At 42.2% G+C, this 18,669-nt stretch overlaps 1 protein-coding gene across 4 annotated transcripts in view; it reads right to left on the minus strand.

The window, feature by feature from the left end:
• MTMR14 (myotubularin related protein 14) overlaps positions 1 to 18,088 on the minus strand; it is a 111,399-nt gene extending 93,311 nt beyond the window's left edge. The window contains exons 1-5 of one of the 4 annotated variants that reach the window (XM_087954490.1): positions 17,729 to 18,088; positions 15,722 to 15,870; positions 5,095 to 5,203; positions 1,658 to 1,733; positions 411 to 471 (exon numbers count right to left, since the gene is read on the minus strand). In XM_087954490.1, the coding sequence (XP_087810616.1) occupies positions 411 to 471; positions 1,658 to 1,733; positions 5,095 to 5,203; positions 15,722 to 15,870; positions 17,729 to 17,989 (656 nt within the window). In that variant the 5' untranslated portion in view covers positions 17,990 to 18,088. The remainder of the gene's footprint in view (positions 1 to 410; positions 472 to 1,657; positions 1,734 to 5,094; positions 5,204 to 15,721; positions 15,871 to 17,728) is intronic. The other 3 variants (XM_087954492.1, XM_087954489.1, XM_087954491.1) reach the window with 3 other exon arrangements.
• Positions 18,089 to 18,669: the final 581 nt, after the last annotated feature.

The following is an 18,669-nucleotide window of genomic DNA, read 5'->3' on the forward strand; positions in this document are numbered from 1 at the left end:
AGAGAGAGAAAGAGTGAGGAGTGAGGGAGAAAGAGGGGAGAGAGAGGGAGGAAGAGGAGAGAAAGGGAGGGGAGGAGAGAGGAAGAAAGGGAAGGGAGGGAGGGAGGGAGAGGAGGAGAGAGAGAGGAGGGAGGGAGGGAGGGAGAAAGAGGGGGAGGGAGAAGAAGGAGGAGAAAGAGAGGAGAGGGGGGAGGGGAAGGGAGGGTTGGAGAGGGAGAGAAAGGGAGGAGGGAGAAAGAGGGAGAGAGAGAGAGAAAGAGGGAGGGAGGAGAGAGGGAGAAAGAGGGGGGGAGAGAGAGAGGGAGGAAGAGGGAGAGGGAGAGAAAGGGAGAGGGGGAGGGAGGCCAGGCAAGCTGAGGAAAGAAGTCAGAATCTGATATACAACACATCAGCACAGAAAACAAACAGACCTTAAAGCAGAGTCCTCTTCTGACAAGTCTTCCGTATCTGCCCAGGCATCATCTGAACCACCTATAAATAGTCATTTAAAAAGGGAACAGAAAAGCAAGTTAGCAGTCACATATTGCGATGAATTATAGCAACTGTGGTTTGGGACTAAGAAAGCTCTTTTTATGGTCCAATAATTCTCCCAGGCAGGGATGGGATCCGACCGGTATAACTACCAGTTTTGTTGCTCTGTGTCGTGTGCGCATGCGCGAGTCGCGTGAGTGCAATTTACGACCTGCTGAGCTGCCCGGACAGCTGAGCAGCGCTGCGTGCAGGTGCGCAGAGGTTGGAAAAGCCCCTTTTTCCCTGCTTTTTCAACCGCAGCTGTGCCGCGCAAAGCAGCTGCGGTTGAAAAAGCAGGAAATAAAGGACAGGTAAGAGCCCAGGCGGGCAGGTGGGCCAAAACAGCAGCTGATACAGAACCGGTTCTGTGTCTGCTGCTTTTCAGAGCTACCAGTTCTGTAGAGCCGGACAGAACCGGTGGAATCCCACCCCTGCCTCCCAGGTAATTTCAGACTTCCCATCAGTTCAGCATATTAAACAATCCAAGTGGACTTGCTATTGTGAATGAGTCAAGTGAGATCATCAGGGCTTTTGTCAACCTTAGCGACTTTAAAATGTCTGGACTTCAACTCCCAAATTCTGTAGCCAACATTGCTAGCAAGGGAATTCTAGGAGTTGAAGTCCAGACCTCTTAAAGTTGGTCAAGGCTGAAAAACATTGCCGTAGAGTCGTGGTCTCCAAACTTGGCAACTTTAAGACTTGTGGACTTCAACTCCCAGAATTCCTCAGAGGATTCTTACTGAGCCATCCCATGAAGCCAACGAAATAAACTGGGTTAGGTTTTGTTTTTGATGCAAAAGATCAACAAGTTTGCCCCTGGTGGCTAAATCTAGCCACAAAAGTTTCTTTGTACATCACAGGAACTTCATCTTGAAATAACTAACAGCTATTTACATATAAACATTGCGTGCATTAACTTGTGATTTGTTTTAACGTAATGCATACACAACAGTAAACTGCATTTTACAAGCCACAGGGCCTGGATTTATACACAGCACTAACTCAAACCTAGCAACCCATATTATTATTACTTGTTTCTTCTAGCTTAAAAGAGCAACCACCTACTAATTTCCACAGATGCTCCATTTCTCTTCAATAGCATTATGAACAGTAAAACTACGCCTCCCACAAACCTCCTTTCCCTTACCTGAGAAAATGTAATTGTATCCTGTTCGCCCATAAAGTTCTCCCCACCCTGCCAGTGTGGCTGATCGGCATATATGCTGAGGAGACAAAGACCAATAACAGTACAAAGATACAGCAATGGATTCTATTCTCTTTCAGGCTTATTGCACTACCCCAAATCAAAATGGTTTTGCTCTGAAGCATTCTAGCAAGATGGTTGCACAGCTTGCAACACAAATTTCATTCCTTACCACAGTAATCCCAGTGCCAAGTTCCTGCACTTCCTTTCCCATTCACTCACGCAATCGCGCTTAGCGGTGCTCTTTTAATGTTTATCAACTCATTATCTTTAATGAAGATGATCTCATTTAAGAAACAGCAGGAACATTTGAGAAAAAGTAATACTAAAGTTCTTAATTTTATAAGAAGAAGCTACCCTAATAACTAACTATACTCAAACAAGTCTCTTGCACTTTAGAAGGATTTTAACCAACTCTAAAGCAATGATAAGATTTCAAGTCTGTGGAGATTCATCCAGGCCATGGTTGTCCCAAAGGTGCTTTTTCCATAAGGCAACTGGACTTTCTGGTTTTTCTTTGAAGAAAACTTCAAAGAAAAACCAGACAGTCCAGTTGCCTCTTGAAAAAAGCACCTGTAGGATAAGATATCAAGGTATCCATAGCTAATGTGGTGCAGTGGTTAGAGTGCAGTACTGCAGGCCACTTCTGTTGACTACCGGCTGCCTGCAATTGGGCAGTTCAAATCCCACCAGGCTCAGGGTTGACTCAGCCTTCCATCCTTCCGAGGTGGGTAAAATGAGGAGCCAGATTGTTTGGGGCAATAGGCTGACTCTGTAAAACCGCTTAGAGAGGGCTGTAAAGCACTATAAAGTGGTATATAAGTCTAAGTGCTATTGCTAATGGGAAAAGGAGTGCAAGCTGAGTGGAAGTTTCTAACAGGTGATCCTCAGCTTATGGTCAGTTGCTTAAGGATTGTTCACATTTACAACGGCCACAGAACTGGTGCTTTGCAGCCTATAAAGCACCCCCTGGCTATTTTAAATGGTCACATTGCACTGTTCCCTCTTGGTCACATGACCACATGTGGGTGCCTCAACCATAATAAGTTATAACCATGTTTCTGATCCTAAGGACTACCTTCACTGTAAGTATACACGCAAACAATTGTAGCAAGGAACAAAATGGAACACTACAGGGGTGGGGGTGGGAGCCCCAATGTGGCTACACAAAAAGCTTATATTTAAAATTTGAGAGCAGAAAAGAAGATGCATGCAGGAGAAATGGGAAACAGGCCAGGCCGCAAGGGGAGAGTATCAGGGGTGGGATTCTACCAGTTTGCACCTATTCGCTAGAACCGGTTGTTAACATTCTAAGCAGTTCGGAGAACCGGTTGTTAGAAGAAATTACTGGCCTAATCCTGTAAGGAAGGCAGGAAGGAAACATTCTGGTGTTGCTTACAGAAACTGCCTCTCTGTTAACCCTTATTACATTCTTGGCAGGACTAGACTTCCTGTCTCAGGAACTTCTCTGGAGTATTTTTCCCCCTCCTTTGCTGGTACTTTGCTTGTGTGGAGTGACCATTCAAAGTTACAATGGCACTGAAAAAAGTGACGTATGACCGTTTTTCACACTTACGACTGTTACAGCATCCCCACAGTCAGGAGAGGCCAGACAAGGAGATGCGTGCCTCGATGTGAGTGATATTGTGAGTTGGCCACACCCAGCCAATAACATGACCACCAAGCCATGTCCACCCAGTCACATGACCACCAAGCCACACCTACTACCTAAGCCACACCCACAGAACCGGTTGTTAAAAATTTGAATCCCACCTCTGGAGAGTATATAGCGGAAGCCCAGAACTGCAGGGAGAGTGCCAGGGAAAGGCCCAAGCTCAGAATGAGCTGAGGTTAATTAAGGAAATTATGAATAAATATTAAAAGGCTTCTTGACAAACATCCAAAGAAAAAAAAAGAGAGAGAGAACCAGCTATTCAGTAAAGGCAGCAAATGTTAACGGGTAAGGAAAAAATTTGAGACACCTGATGTAGATCTAAAAAAAAAAAAACACCACACCCTGACCCATCCATCCCCAATAAAACCCCTCCACGTGTCCCACCACAAAATTGTGACAAGCTGAAGGCTGGAAGTGAGAGAAGCAATAGCAATAGCACTTAGACTTATATACCGCTTTTATAGTGCTTTACAGCCCTCTCTAAGCGGTTTTACAGAGGCCCCCAACAATCTGGGTCCTCATTTTACCCACCTCGGAAGGATGGAAGGCTGAGTCAACCCTGAGCCTGGTGGGATTCGAACTGCCAAACTGCAGGCAGCCAGCAGAAGTGGCCTGCAGGACAGCACTCTAATCATTGCGCCACCGAGGCTCTTGATGGGCCTGTTTCCTCTTCTGCCTCTCTGAGGGCAGCTTCAGATGGTGAGAAGCAGGAGGAGGCTCACAAGCAGAAGGTCCTGGCTTATTTTCGGGCCTTCTAGGATTCAGTCCAGCAAAGGCTACTACGACCCATCTCCCCACAGACAGAAGCGATCAGGGTGGATTGGATTCAAATCAAGTCTATTGAAATCACGATTTAAATCGCTAGTCAAAAGGATTGATTTAAATCAACTCGATTTAAATCATAATTTTTAAAGAGCAACTGCCATCTGCGTCCTGCAAGCAGTTCCTCCTCTGACCTTCTGTTGGCTCCCCGACAGTCCCAATATTGCAGAATATGCAGCCTCACGCTACATAACTAAGCTCCGTTTCACGCTGAATAAACTAAATTATTAATGTATCTTCAATAGAAAACTAGATAAGATTTTTTACTCCAAAAGCATTTTATTAAAATAAATTGGATAAAAATTAAAAAAAAATAAGATTTACATTTTTAAAAATCCATTTTTTGATTTTGATTTTTTTTTAATGATTTTTTTTAAAAACCCTGGAAGCGATCTACGAAAGGTGTACAGCAGTGGCCCCCAACCTTTTTTGTGCCGCGGCCCAGTACCGGCATCACAAAATGATCTGCAGCCCGGTACCGGCATCAGCACGCATGACAAGGCAAGGCGAGCCGAGCGACCGGCCAGCCAGCCAGCCGTCCCCGCCACCTTCAACTCCTCCTTTGTACCTTTGTCGATGGGCTTCGCTTCGGGACGGCTTCGGGACGGTCGCTCGGCTCGCCTTGCCTTGGGTGCTGAAAGAATCCTCGCGCCTTAGTTTCGTTCAAAGCCACCCCCCCTTCGATGAAACTAAGGCGCGAGGATTCCTTCAGGACCCAAACGCTGCTTTCCAACCGGAAAAGCTCACCGGAAGCACTTTCTCGTCAAACAAGATGGCGGCGCCCAGCAAACCGGCGGCCCGGTAGGAAATGTTCCATGGACCGGTACCGGTCTGCGGCCCGGTGCTTGGGGACCCCTGGTGTACAGGATACGCACAGCTTTACCTTTCCTTTGTAGAGGATGACAGGGCAGACAAACCGGCCTCTACATCGGGCCATTTTACTGCGGTGGATCAGGTCTTGCAGCTTGCCAATCTGGACGGTGCTTTCAAACCTGTGGGGAGCAAAGCCGTTCATTAGCTGTCATGCAGAGGCACGCAAATTCCTACCTGGGCATCTGGCATCAGCCTTCAATAGCTTAGCTGCTTCGGTTTGTCCCTTCTGAGGCCAATAGTTTGAGAGAAGGGAGGAGGAGAGGACTCGCTTTGCGAAACAACCTCCTGCTTTGGCAAACTTTGTGGCTATAAGAGATATGGCACCCCTAGTTTTATCTTTATTTCCCCCCCCCCAGTTTAAATCCATTCAAAATTAGCTCTTTTTTAAAAAAAAAAATGAAAACGTGTGCATCTGAAAAGATGCCCTTTTTACACAGGCTATTTTTGGAACTGCAAACCACATTACAAAAATCGGAGGAAAGTAGATTTGGCGATACAAGTGTGTTGCTTTTACACTTCTCCGGGTCTTCTGAGAGGGCAGGATGAAAATGGAAAACGACATAAATAATTCTGCTCAGCGGGTTCAACAGAGCAGGCCGAATGTTCAGCGTTCACGGCTGAGCAGGACAAGGCATCAGGGCTCCCAAATCCCTTTTAACCACTTTTAAACCATACCATGATGGCTTTTGAAATCACGTTCTTTTCCCTACACAAAGAATTGGGAGCCCGCAAAGGCTGTCACTGAAGAAAACATTTGTACCTTCAGCATGGAAGTTTAATTAAGGAAACGTGATGCAGGAATGAGTGACCTGGTGTCAGTTTCCCTTCCATGTTTCAGAAATAAAAGATGGTGCTTCAAATGCCAAGACAAAATAATATATAGACAGAGGTTCTTGTGAAATACGTTCTTGCTGTTTTGACCTCTGAGAGGTCAGGTGTGGTTTCAGAACTATTCTTGAAAAGAAATTGGTGTAACAAAGGTACTGATTTACAGAATTCTGCCCATGCAGTAAAAGGGACACAACTCAACTCTTTCCAGCTGCTGGTTAGGAAATTAGCAGCTGTTCTTCTCTTCTACATTAAAATAAAAAAGCACAAGACCATATCTGAGTCTATCACTGCCACACAGTGGCACAGTATACATAGACATTCACGTTTCCTAATGGATCGGCTTTTAAAGGATTTCTCTTTGCATGTTCAAAAGGGTGCATATCTAACTAGGAAAACTGGCATTTCTCTTCAAAATTATCAGTGATTCTTCAAAGTGAAAGCCTGACACAGAAATGAAACCAGAGGAAAGCCACACAATACGGTTAATCTCACAAATAGCTCCGAAACAGCCAAAACCTTAGAATAAATAAGGATGTTATTTACTCTGGACAACACAGAGGGAAACCTGGACACCTGACAAACTCTCAGTGAAATCAGATTTAAGACTGTGCAATAACTGTATGCTATATTCTAATCCAGGAGTCTCCAAACTTGGCAATTTGTGGACTTCAACTCCCAGAATTGCCCAGCCAGCATGACTACCTGAGGAATTCTGGGAGTTGAAGTCCACAAATCTTAACGTTGCCAAGTTTGGAGACCCCAATCTGATTCTGGACTAAATTCAACTCAGAAATGAAAATTTCCCTTTTCCTCTGTCACCTTTTTTTGCTGTCTCCAAGATCTGCTCCTAAAGTACCTTCAATTCTCCTAAACACATACCTGGATGAGGGAACTTGATCCACCAACAGACAATTTACCATCATCAGAATTTTGAATCCAACCTTTTGTCTTGAAATTGGCTTAAAACAACTGGCTGAAATGAAAGTTTCCTTCTACTGACCACACAGAAGCAGACATTTGTGCAACTGTTAGAAAAGACCAATGAATTGATTGAGTGCTGCCCAGGGGTTATAATAAGAATGTACTCAATCATTTATTCTTATTCAAGGGAAATAAATATTTTTATATTTTATTCAATTTATGGAATCAATTTACAGGGCCACCCATTTTATGGATGTGACTCTGGGCAGTCAGCAATGCATTAAACTCACATTCACCCTTTTTCTGTTTTAGATAAGATACTGAAGCAAAGTTCAGATTGACTATCTCAGCTTGCTGGGTGATTAGTGTTTATATGCCACATGTTGCTATGATTTAGGTCAGTAATTTTGCCTTAGTCCAGCCTACCTCACAGGCTTGTTGTTGTGGGGGAGGAAAGTAAGAAAATGGAGCACTAGGCCCCTGCCCTGAAGCTGCAGAAGAAAATTGGAATGTAAATTTAAAATCAAGCAAGCAAACAGAACAGCAGACTGCAAAGAGAAATATACTAGTGAGGTAGCTATCTCCCATGTTTTTACATGTCAAGTTTGAAGCAAGCCCTTATCTTAAATAATGATTTGGACATAAGAGTATACTTAACTTCGAAACTACAAAGAAACAAAATGAACAGAAGGAGGAAAAGGCTGTTCTGTCCCAGGAAAAATGGTTTTCCTGGCATCATAAAACTTAAAGAGACACACCAACCCAATCTTCTCTGGATTACAATCCATTGCATCAGGAAGAACCATGAAGCAGGTGGCTGGATGGAAAGGCGTATCAGAAGGGCCAGAGAGAGAGGACCAGAAAGAATGGCAAGATATTCCTAAACTGGTGCCAGTCAACACCTGCTCACTTCAAACATATTTCACGTAGCTGGATCAAAAAAAACCCACCTAAATCTGCCCACTGCCCCATTCAGGCATTGAGGCTAGAAAAGAAGCAATTCCCCCTTTCTGTGAAATGCTGAGCCAAGGGACATAGGTGAAAAAAGGGAAAACTTTCTCCCATTCGGAACAGCTGGCCTGTCTCCCATTTGGAAACCCAGGAGACCTGATGGTGCAGTAGTTAAAATGCAGTATGGCAGGCAAACTCTGCCCACAGCCTGGAGTTCAATTCTGACAAGCTCAAGATTGATTCAGTCTTTCATGGTCAGTAAAATGAGGACCCAGATTGTTGGAGGCAATATGCAAATAATACTTACCTTGTAAACCACCCAGAAAGTGCTATAAAGCACTATGGGGCGGTATATAAGCCTAAAATGCTATTGTTATTGCTACTTGGTTTCTTGTGCACTTGTGTAGCGTTGAATACATGGGCCAATATAGGGTACTGCCTTGTATGGTTTTCCCAGAAAGTTTGAAAAGAATCTTCAATGTGTACACTGTCAACAACAGTGTGTCTAGCACCGATGATTCATATTAGATCATGGTCAACCGGCCATCCATCTCTTGTCTTCTTTCTTATCTTTCATTCTATCCAGTCCTCTTACTCCATTGGTTTGCTATCCAAACTGCTAGGTACAAATCATCTTTGAGATACTGTCTGGAAAAATTCTGGTTCTATTCTATGCAGTTGACATCCTTAAAATTTAAAATAATTACACATTCCCTCAGAATGTAAAAACAAATAAAAAATAAAGGTGCCCTTGAGTCCAGCTTGGCTCCCACTGATTGCATCCAATGCAATTTCGTTGCCAGTTTTTATTGAAGTGGTTAGTCACAATCTTCTTCCTCTGCTATAAAATACACCTACAACAGTTGAGTATATAAATGGCAGAGGAAGAAAAGTCCAACTTAAAAAAGACTAAGTATCTGCACTGCTAATCCTGGCAGAGGAAAATATTTTGTTCCTTTAAGGAAAAACCCTCTTCTTTAGCCCACGACGGAGGTAGTTTGGTCTCTGGAATTGTTAAAAAAAATTGAAGTACATTCTAGAACAGTGGTTTCTTAACCTCAGCAACTTTGAAATGTGTGGATTTCAACTCCCAGGGTGGGAACCTGGGAGTTAAAATCCACACTCTTTAAAAAGTATAGGAAACACTGTTCTAGTCCCTGGAGGCAGCCTCGCAATTCATTCCAGTGCCAAGCCATTAGGTTTACAAAAAGTTGCAACTTAGCACTCTAAATTACCCTTGGAAATGCACCAGCCATTCCTGGAGGGACAATACTGTGACTTCAGAGAAATATTTGGCCAGTTCCTCTTTCACTTCTCTTGGGGCCAAATACAAGTTTAGCTTCACGGAAAAGAACAAACAGCAATTGAGGAAGTGAGAAAATTTGGTAAGTTGTTGGGGTTTTTTTTTTTACATAATGTTTCAGCTATTTCTGCATGATTTAAAATTTCAAAAACTTGCCTCCTCTTTTGTGAAATATTGGATAGGCCCTAAGAAAAAGGATTAGCTATTACCATATGGTTTTTCTCCCCTCTTCATTGAGCAACATGGATATTTAAAAAAAAAATTTTTTTTTAAACTATATATTGTCTTGGGTGCCTTCACTGAAAAGCAGTATATGTATGTATAAATCAACATCTTGTTAGGTGACGTTCAACCTTCAACCCTGAAATATGTGTGCAGATCTAGTGTTTTCCTGCAAAAACTAACAAACATTTGAAAAAAATATTAGTCCTGGAGAGTTTCACAGAGTACAGCTGCAATTTTTCACCCTGCTGTGGTAAAAGAGGCAGACAAGGCACCTGCGAAGGCCTAGAGATGCTGGGAATACCAATCCTTTTGAATTTGCTGTTTCTAAAGACACAAAGAAGTCCACCATTTTTCAGCCTAGAGTGGCGTTTCTCAGCCTTGGCCATTTGAAGTTAAGTGGATCAACTCCCAGAATTCCTCCGCCAGCATTCTGACTGGTGACTTCTGGGATTTGAAGTCCATACATCTTCAAGTTGCTAAAATTGAGAAATACTGGCCTCTCATGGACCGGTCCTCTAACACAGTTTGTTTTTACTTGTAAGAGTCAACTCTGAAAAAGGATGCATTTTTGCACCGCAAATTATTAGGAAAGAAGTGAAAAATGAACCTCATAGCATTTAGAGTGCTGTGCGTTTTTCTAGTCACTGTACGGCAAATATTATATTAAGGCCTTTCTGAGAAAAATCACATTGACAGCTTAGTTTTTTGTTAAAGTAAGGTAGAATATGATAGAGGTGTTAAAGACAAGAATAAATTTTCCCTCTTTCCTCAAAATACTGAGATGTAGGATTCATCTGATGAGATTAGGTAGAGGTTTGGGACAGAAAGGAAGTGGTTTACTGACGGAAGACGGTATCTGTAGCTCAGGGTTGAACTTTGGGGTCCTTGGTGCCCTCTGAGCTTGGTGGTGTTCTTGAAGACATTTTGTTACCAAATTAGATAACATTAGCACTTGTGACATCAGTGCACTAATGTTGGTAATGAAACATCTGCAAGAAAACCACCAAGCTCAGGAAGCATTAAGAATTCCATAGAAAGGTGTTTCTGACCAGGTGCACCATCCCACTCTGGAATTTACTGCCACAAGATATGGTTATTGTTTTGGATGGTTTTCAAAGAGAATGAAGGTTTTACATTTATTTATCTCTCAAGACCTTTTGTTACGATAGTTCTACAGTTTTTCTAGTGTTGGAGGTAATATGCCTCCTGATCCTAGTTGCTTGGGAACATGAACTGAAGTGACTTCTGACTTGCTTGTAAGTTTCTGGTTGGCTACAGAAGAGAATTCTAAACTACACTGAACTTTGAGGTGATCCAAAGTTATTCTTAGGGTTTTATGATTTAATGGCAACTTCATTAAGCTTCTCAGTCAATTTTAAAAGCCTCTATAAGCCATGACATTGCTATGATGATCCAAGCCTTTGATAACGAAAGACACATAAATTATAGTATTACAATATTAAAAAGCATGAGCGTAGAGCAAGCATTGCCAGCTAAGTTTGAATATCCCTGAGAATATTCTATGACTCTGTACAGTTCATATATCCATCCAACCAGCAGTAAAGTTGTGTGATAAAAGTCATGTCATATGGACACACAACTGCTCCGTTGCCAGCCTCTGCAAAGGGTTGGGGAGGGGGAAGGATGACAATTTAAAAACACAGAAGAAAATGATTAAGCTTGCTCTCTCAACCTATAACCCTGTGTTCAATTAATATATCAAGATGGTTAATAGTCCTAGCTCAGCTGTCGTGAAAGAGTTACCAGAATTCTGAAGCCAACACACTAAAAATCAAGGCAGAGAACAACCTCCTCCAACCTGATGAAGTCCAGGTATGCTGGATTACAACTTCTATCATTTCCAGGAGCCCAGCCATTACTGATGGATAACCTTTATTGTATTTTTTACTATGGGCACACTGGAACACATTAAAAATTAAATTCTGTTGCCTGCTCTCAAAAGTGTACACATACAATACATAACACACATATACACATTTTATGTATGTATATATGTATGGTATTCAGCTTTGTTCGGGTATTTTCCCACGTCATTGTAGTTGTGCTTTTAAAGTTGTAGCAACGTTTCAGCAGAATCTCATCTGCCATCATCAGGCTTCTGTATTGTGTTTGTCGAACGCAATACAGAAGCCTGATGATGGCAGATGAGATTCTGCTGAAACGTGCTACAACTTTAAAAGCACAACTAATGACGGAGAAAATACCCGAACAAAGCTGAATACCATACATGTAAGTACCAAAAACTTAAGATAACTTATATGTGTAGGTCTAGGTGTGTTTGGGTCTTTTCCCGTGTAAGATTAAGAGTATCTTGGCCACGTTTCGGCGAGGTCCCACTCGCCATCCTCAGGCTGGTGCTTTCAGCTTCGTGCCAGTGCACACACACACACACACACAATTAATCATTGTCCATTTTGAATATGAAGTGGAAAAAGATAACTTGGAAGATCACAAGGTTGATGCTATATAGGACTGCCAATGATCTTTCCTGCCGTCCGCACCACTCTCTGCACCGCCTTCCTGTCTGAAGCAGTAACGCTTTCAAACCAGACAGTAATGCAATAGGACAGGATGCTCTCAATCATCCCTCGATAGAAAGTGGTCAGGACAGGAGAAGGGAGATGTACTTTTCTTATGTGACGCAGAAAATGCAGGTGCTGCTGTGTCCACTTCATTAGTGTCTCACTGTTGAGTGACCAAGCATGATGGATGGTGCTTCAGAAAACAGCAATATTCTGATGTCTTATACGATCTCCTATGTCCTGTTCAGGCGTTTATCAGCCAGATGTCATCTCAGCTGGGACAATCCAATTCTCTTATTCAGATACATGCAAATAGAATGGGATGCAGCATAGTGTGAGACAATACTATATTTCACAGAATCCTAGGGCTGGAAAGGACCTTGAAGATCTTCTAGTCCAACCTCCCACCCAAGGCAGGAGTTCTTTATACTTTCCCAGAAAAATAGTTGCCCAATCTTTTCTTGAAGACCTTCAGTGATGTAGCCCCTACAACTCAAGGAAGCAAGCTGTTCGATTGTTCTCTCTGTCAGGAAATTCCTCATTTCCAATTGTTCAAATAAACAAACCAATAAATGTAGGTTGGCGCAGAAGTCAACATACAAGGAAGGATAATCATGGACTTTAATTGGCACAGCATTGGGTTGCAGCAACAGGTAGGGCACAATTGGGACTGCAAGTTACGTTAGTAAGTGATGTGGTTGTTGAGTTCTCACTTTAAGGAAAATATAGCTGTTGTTTCCAAGTGGTAAAGACATGGGAGACCACATTATCAACTGGTCCACTATGGAAGGTTTTTTAAAATATTAATTTAGGTAACGTCTGAATATGAAATCCTTCTCTCATTCTTGCCTTTAGCCAGAAATATCTGCAGTGTGTATATGTATGTATGTACAGTATATGAGAGAGAGAGGGGGGGGGGAGGGAGAGAGGGAGGGAGATGGTTTCAAGGAAGGCAGAATGAGGAAAGCAACATTGCACTGTTGTAAAACAAGCCCCGCCCCCTTTTAATATATCATTAAATTGCATTTGCGTGTGTGCGAAAAGGAAGGAGCTTATGACAAAGTGCTGATTTTGTCACTTTGGCAAAAGCAATAAGCTTCTATGGTACCCACACTTCTATCTGCAAAGCAGAGCTAATCTAAACAGGCAGTCCTCAACTTATGACCATAATGGAGCCTGCCCATCACAAGCATAAGTCGTGACATTCATGAAGCAGGTCACCATATAACTGGGCCCGTTTTTATAACCTTTTTGGCTTCAGTTGTTAAGCAGTCATCATGGTCGTTAAGCGAAACCACTGCTCACTATGGGTTTTTTTTTTTTTGCCAAAAACTCAAAAGTAAATGCCGGTTTTCAACAAAAACAGTAATAAATTGCAACCACATGACCGCAGGATGCTACAAATGCCCGTTAAGCGCGGACTGGTTATCGAGCACACTAATGGTGGTCATGTGACCATGGGAGGAAGGGAAGTGGCTGTCAGAACTTCAGAACTGGGTCAACCAACCTTTTTGGGTGGTCTGTTGTAAGTCAAGGACTATCTGTACCCCATTCCCAGCAAAAGGTCAAACTCTGCAGCATATCCCATCACTATGCACTATTAAACACATAAAATTTGCTTCTGAAAAACCTGCTTTCCCTTCATGGAAACTGCCAGAGACATTGCAAAGAAAGCAAAGCACACTGAGGAGTCAGTCCTAAAGTAGCTTTGTCGTCTCCTAATCCTCGTACTGATTATGAAGATGGTGCATAGACGGAACCCATTACAGTTCTCCCCCATCTCTAATCTGACTCAATATTCTGTTTTTGTTCTTCTCAACCACACGAGGAACATCTTGCAAGAAGAAAATGGGTTCATTCTTATGATAACAATGGGCAGAAAGGCTGTGAAGCTTTTTTTTTTTTTACAAGAAACCTATTCATGTATTGAATGTCTACATCCCTTTCCTATTTATTCTATAACCCAACATGGTTTACAATAAATAATCCAAATCTTCCCATATTGCTGAGCAATATCCTCAGATTTTGTCCCAAAGGTGCATTGTGCCCTGGGAATTCATGGCAAGAAAAAGATTGATCTTGCTAGGCATAAACCAGAATCAAAGCAGGAGATCCAGTGATCTCTGAACATCATTAACCTACCCTCATTTAAACGTTCTCAAATTTTAATGACTGGAAGGCTGAGTAGGTTGCCAATTAAAAAAAATCATTGAAATCTGGAAGGACAAAAGTCATGGTATATAGAAAACAAACCAACATCAAATGCAGGAATGTTTCGCCCAAACAAAGCCATCTTACTTATTTTTATTTTCTATATCAAATGTTGAAACCACCCATCTCACACGGACAGCAACCTAAATAACAGTTTTAAGGTTACACATAAGGTTATGCCTAAAATTGTTCGATCTCAAAAAAAAAAGTGTTCGGAATTTCCTTTAATCAGATTCAATCTTGTTTTGTCCTTTGGAGGTCTGTTGACTACTTAAACCTCCAGGTTCGATGCTGTCCGCAGCCTCGTGTGTGCAGCATTTCTCAACCCCAGTTGTTGAGAACTGGCACTACACAAATCTCCCCTGACCCCTGTCCACTTACATCATCACAGAATGCACAATTATATTAACAATTCCAGCACGGAACCTCCATTCTCTAGTAGCCAGGGTTAGGAATGTTCATAAGTACAGAAATTAATTACACAAAGAAAAGCAAGTATGCATAAAGCTGATGAGTTTCAGAGTAGAGTGAAGTTATCAGAAAGGAGAGCTGGGTGGAATAGAATCAGGCCTACTCTTTCTAGCCCTCAACTCTGGACATAAATCATCTAACAGATTTTCTACATAGCTGTCGCTGTCATATGAAATGTCATGCACTTTATGACTTGTGACCTATGCATGGAACAGCAATAAAACAGAAGTCCCATACTCACCATGACACTTCAGTACCCGCTATTGAGTTTCAAGAGATTTTCAAAATAACATCATACACAACTTGAATGTAATCAGCCACACAAAAACTTTTTGATTAAATAAAATGCATTCTTTTTTAGTGTGTAAAAGTTTGCATGAACAGTTTGCTAGTAAGATTTATGGTCTATTTGTATGGGATTATCCAATTCTTTCTGACACACATTCCCTGGTATTTCTGACAAGATACAATACAAAGCATTTTTATTTCGTATGATTCAAGATTTGCAGTTGCCAACAGGAAAGCAGCATTACTATGTAGGATTTTAGGTATGTGCAAAGTGACTCTTCAAGAGAGCCACAATATTAACTCTGTTTAGCTGATTAATAAAAATTAGTCCTACTAAGATCAGGATTGGTTCTGGTACACCAGCCTCTTTATCAGTGCTGTCTGAACATTCTCAGTTTATTCTGCTATCCAAGTGAACTATTTAGTCACCAAATCAAAGGGATTCTAATCACAGGAAGAAGTACAATAGCTATGCAGAAAATTTCCTCAGAAGTTCCTTACGATTTATATGGACTGTTTCCTAGTATGATTTGATTGATTATGGTATCCTATGACTATTATTAAGTGTTATACCTTATGATTCTTGACTCTTGACCAATGTATCTTTTCTTTTATGTATACAGAGAGCATTTGCACCAAGACAAATTCCTTGTGTGTCCAATCACACTTGGCCAATTAAAGAATTCTAATTCTAAGTTGGTGAAGCTGAGTCAAGGAAAGCACCCTCATAATATACTAACAGCACAAAATAATCTTGACCACAGTCAATCAATACAACTCTTAACACTGTTCGGATTTATGTCCACGAATTTATTTCTACTTGGTGATTGGCAAATACATTTTCCACAACGATATACAGAGTCTTCCCAGGAAGTTGAGTCTTCCCAACTTACGTGTGTCTTTCTCGGTCACTGCTTTCATATTCCAAAATGACCATCAGACGTGGGTAATGACTGCAGATTTCACCATTCACATTGTGGATCAGGCTGTAGCAATAATCCTTACTGAACAATTCAAGGCAGCATTTTTCAATGTGCTCTACCTGTATGGGTAAGAAGCAGTTATTACAAATGTAATGTCGCACACCTCACAAAAGTATTATACATTCAAGGACAATAGCCTTAATTTTAGAAGCTTAATACCCCCCCCCCCAAAAAAAAAAGAAGTAACACTGATACTTAATATAATTTAAAATACAAAAAATTCAAGCAAGAAATATTCTAAGCAGTTAGTATTTATCGCATGGATTTGCAAGGTAGTAGCCATATTTGTTCATGGAGTAGCATTCATTTGAAATGCTTATCATTCAAAAGACTAATCTTTATTGGTAGGTTTGGCAAGGAAACTTTTAAATAGAAATGGTCATTGTGCAAAAACTAGAATAATTTTCCTAGAAATATCAGGGTTCATGAGATGAAGCTGGAATCTGTACAGAGTTAGGATGTCTGCACTGAACAGTTTCTACCAAATTAGGGAACAATGTCCGTGTTACTTCATACAACACAAAATTTCCCACCCAGCTGCTTTTTAGTTCTCTAATTTTTTTCAGGAAGCATCAAAAAAGAAACATAAATTTCATGCAAAAACTCCTTTAAAAAAAGGAACATCAAAACAAGAGAGCAACTTTCTGCAGTTGGTCCTCAACTTACAACAGTTCGTTTAGTGACTTTTCAAAGTTACAGTGGCACTGAAAAAGCTGACTTCTGACCATTTTTCACACTTAAGACCATTGCAAGCATCCCCACGTCACATAATCAAAATTCAGATGCTTGTCAATTGGCATGCATATATGACAGTTGCAGTGTCCCAGGGTCATGTAATCACCTTTTGCAATCTTCTGTCACGCAAAGCCAACAGGGAAGCCAGATTCACTTTTTAAGGCGGTTTTGAGCCCCAAAGGGCCATCTGGGGACATTTGCTCGGGGGGCGGTGTGACTGATGTTGACCTCGGGTGGCGGGCACTTCAGCAACACAGGCAGCACCTTCCGGTGTGAACAAAAGTACTTCTATGGGCCCCCCCATTCCCCTTGTGTTTTTTAGGCCATTTGGGGGAGGGGTTTTCATTTCATGCCTGTAAAACATGCTGGGACTTCCTATTGGGGGAGGCCATATTGTTTGGAGAAACAGGGTAGATATAGAATTCTTTATTGGCCAGGTGTGATTGGACACACAAGGAATTTGTCTTGGTACAAATGTTCTCAGTGTACATAAAAGATACACTCATCAAGAATCATAAGGTACAACACTTAATAATAGTCATAGGGTACAATAAGCAATCAACTCATACTAGGAAACAATCAATAAAAATGTTAGGATACAAGCAACAAAGTTACAAGTGGGAGGGGATGAGTGGGTGATAAGGAGTGATGAGAAGATTAATGCAACTGTGTTACTAACTTGACAACTGCAAGGATTCATTTAAACAATTGTCACAAGAAAAATCTTTAATGGGGCAAAATTCACTTAATGTTTCACTTAGCACCATAAATGTTGGGCTCAGTTATGGTTGTAATTCCAGGACTACCTGTATCAGAAACATGCAAGTGATAAAAAAAATGGCAACAAACAAAGCACCACTTCTTTAATAGGTATGCAACGTGCAGACCCCGTCCAGGGTAGGCATCACAGTGTGCAAACCATGCTTAAATGTTCAATCTTAAAACGGTGGATATATATTTCTTCGTCCTGAAGACTGTTTCACAGCTCCAGGTTTCCTGCTGCAGGAAAGCAGCACACCCGTCTCCAGTAGAGCCGTTAAAAGTCCCGCGCAAGAGGCTTCCCAGGTGGGTCTGCCTGCAGGCGTGGGGTCACCCGGAGCCTCCTCCATCTTAAAAGAGGCCAATGCATGGCCATGCTGGGAAGGCGGGTGCCATGCAGCAAAGTCCCATGAAAGCCCTCACCTTATTATTGCCGCTGCTCCCAGCGCTGCCTCCAGCTGCTCCCCCGCTTTCCCGGGCCCGGTATTGCGCCCTCGAAAACTCCAGCAGCAGCTCGCCCAAGGCTCGCTCTCCGGAGCCAGCGGCCTGCAGACAGGCGGAGCCGCTCCGGGCACTTGCCATCCGCACCCCCCCACTCACGGGCTCAAGCCCCGGGCTCTCTTCCCCAGCGCCTTCGCCATCCCCAAGCTCCTTCCGCTTCCGGAAAGGCGATGGTGACGTCATTGAAAGGCGACGGAATCTCCCCCCCCCCCTTCCCCGCGAGCCCGCCAGGAGGGGGACTCGAAAGAGGCCTGCCGGCGTCTTTCAGATGATTGAGGGGGGGGGGAGGGCGTGGCTTGATCTCTGGTGGGCGTAGGTGGATGTTTGGAATCCTCCCGAAACGTGAGGGTGGTGGGTGAGCCTGGGACTGTGTTGTAGCAGAACCTAAGACTCTCTTGCTGGGCCGGGGAATTCTGGGATATCCACACATTTTAAAGCCTCCAAAGTTGAGGAGCACTGATGCCATGGTCCAGCTAGCTTATACATCATTTTATCCTGAAAACTGATTTTTTAAAAAAAATTATGTTTTTAGAGAATACAAAAGCAAATAGTAGGGCACGGAGGGGAAAAAGCAAAAGCATTGATTTCCAACTATCTCTGTTGCAGTAGAATAAAGCATTACCATCGAACCTCATTTCTTTTACTTTTCCGTAGTAGTAAAAAACAAGCCATTTCTATTAAAAAAAAAAAAACCAATCTAATCAGTGAAACTCAAAGTCAAAGTTTTGGTTTTTTTCCCCCACCACAAGCACAAAGTCCAGAAACAGTCTCCATGTAGAAACAAAAGTACTTCTATCCAATGGAACAGCTTGCATTTAGCAGTTATGGGAGCTTCATCACTGGAAGCTTTCAAGAAAGAGACT

The sequence above is a fragment of the Notechis scutatus genome, chromosome 2 (genome assembly GCF_049901735.1).
Source record: "Notechis scutatus isolate UNSWTSFEM ecotype Mainland chromosome 2, rNotScu1.2, whole genome shotgun sequence".
NCBI lineage: Eukaryota > Metazoa > Chordata > Lepidosauria > Squamata > Elapidae > Notechis > Notechis scutatus.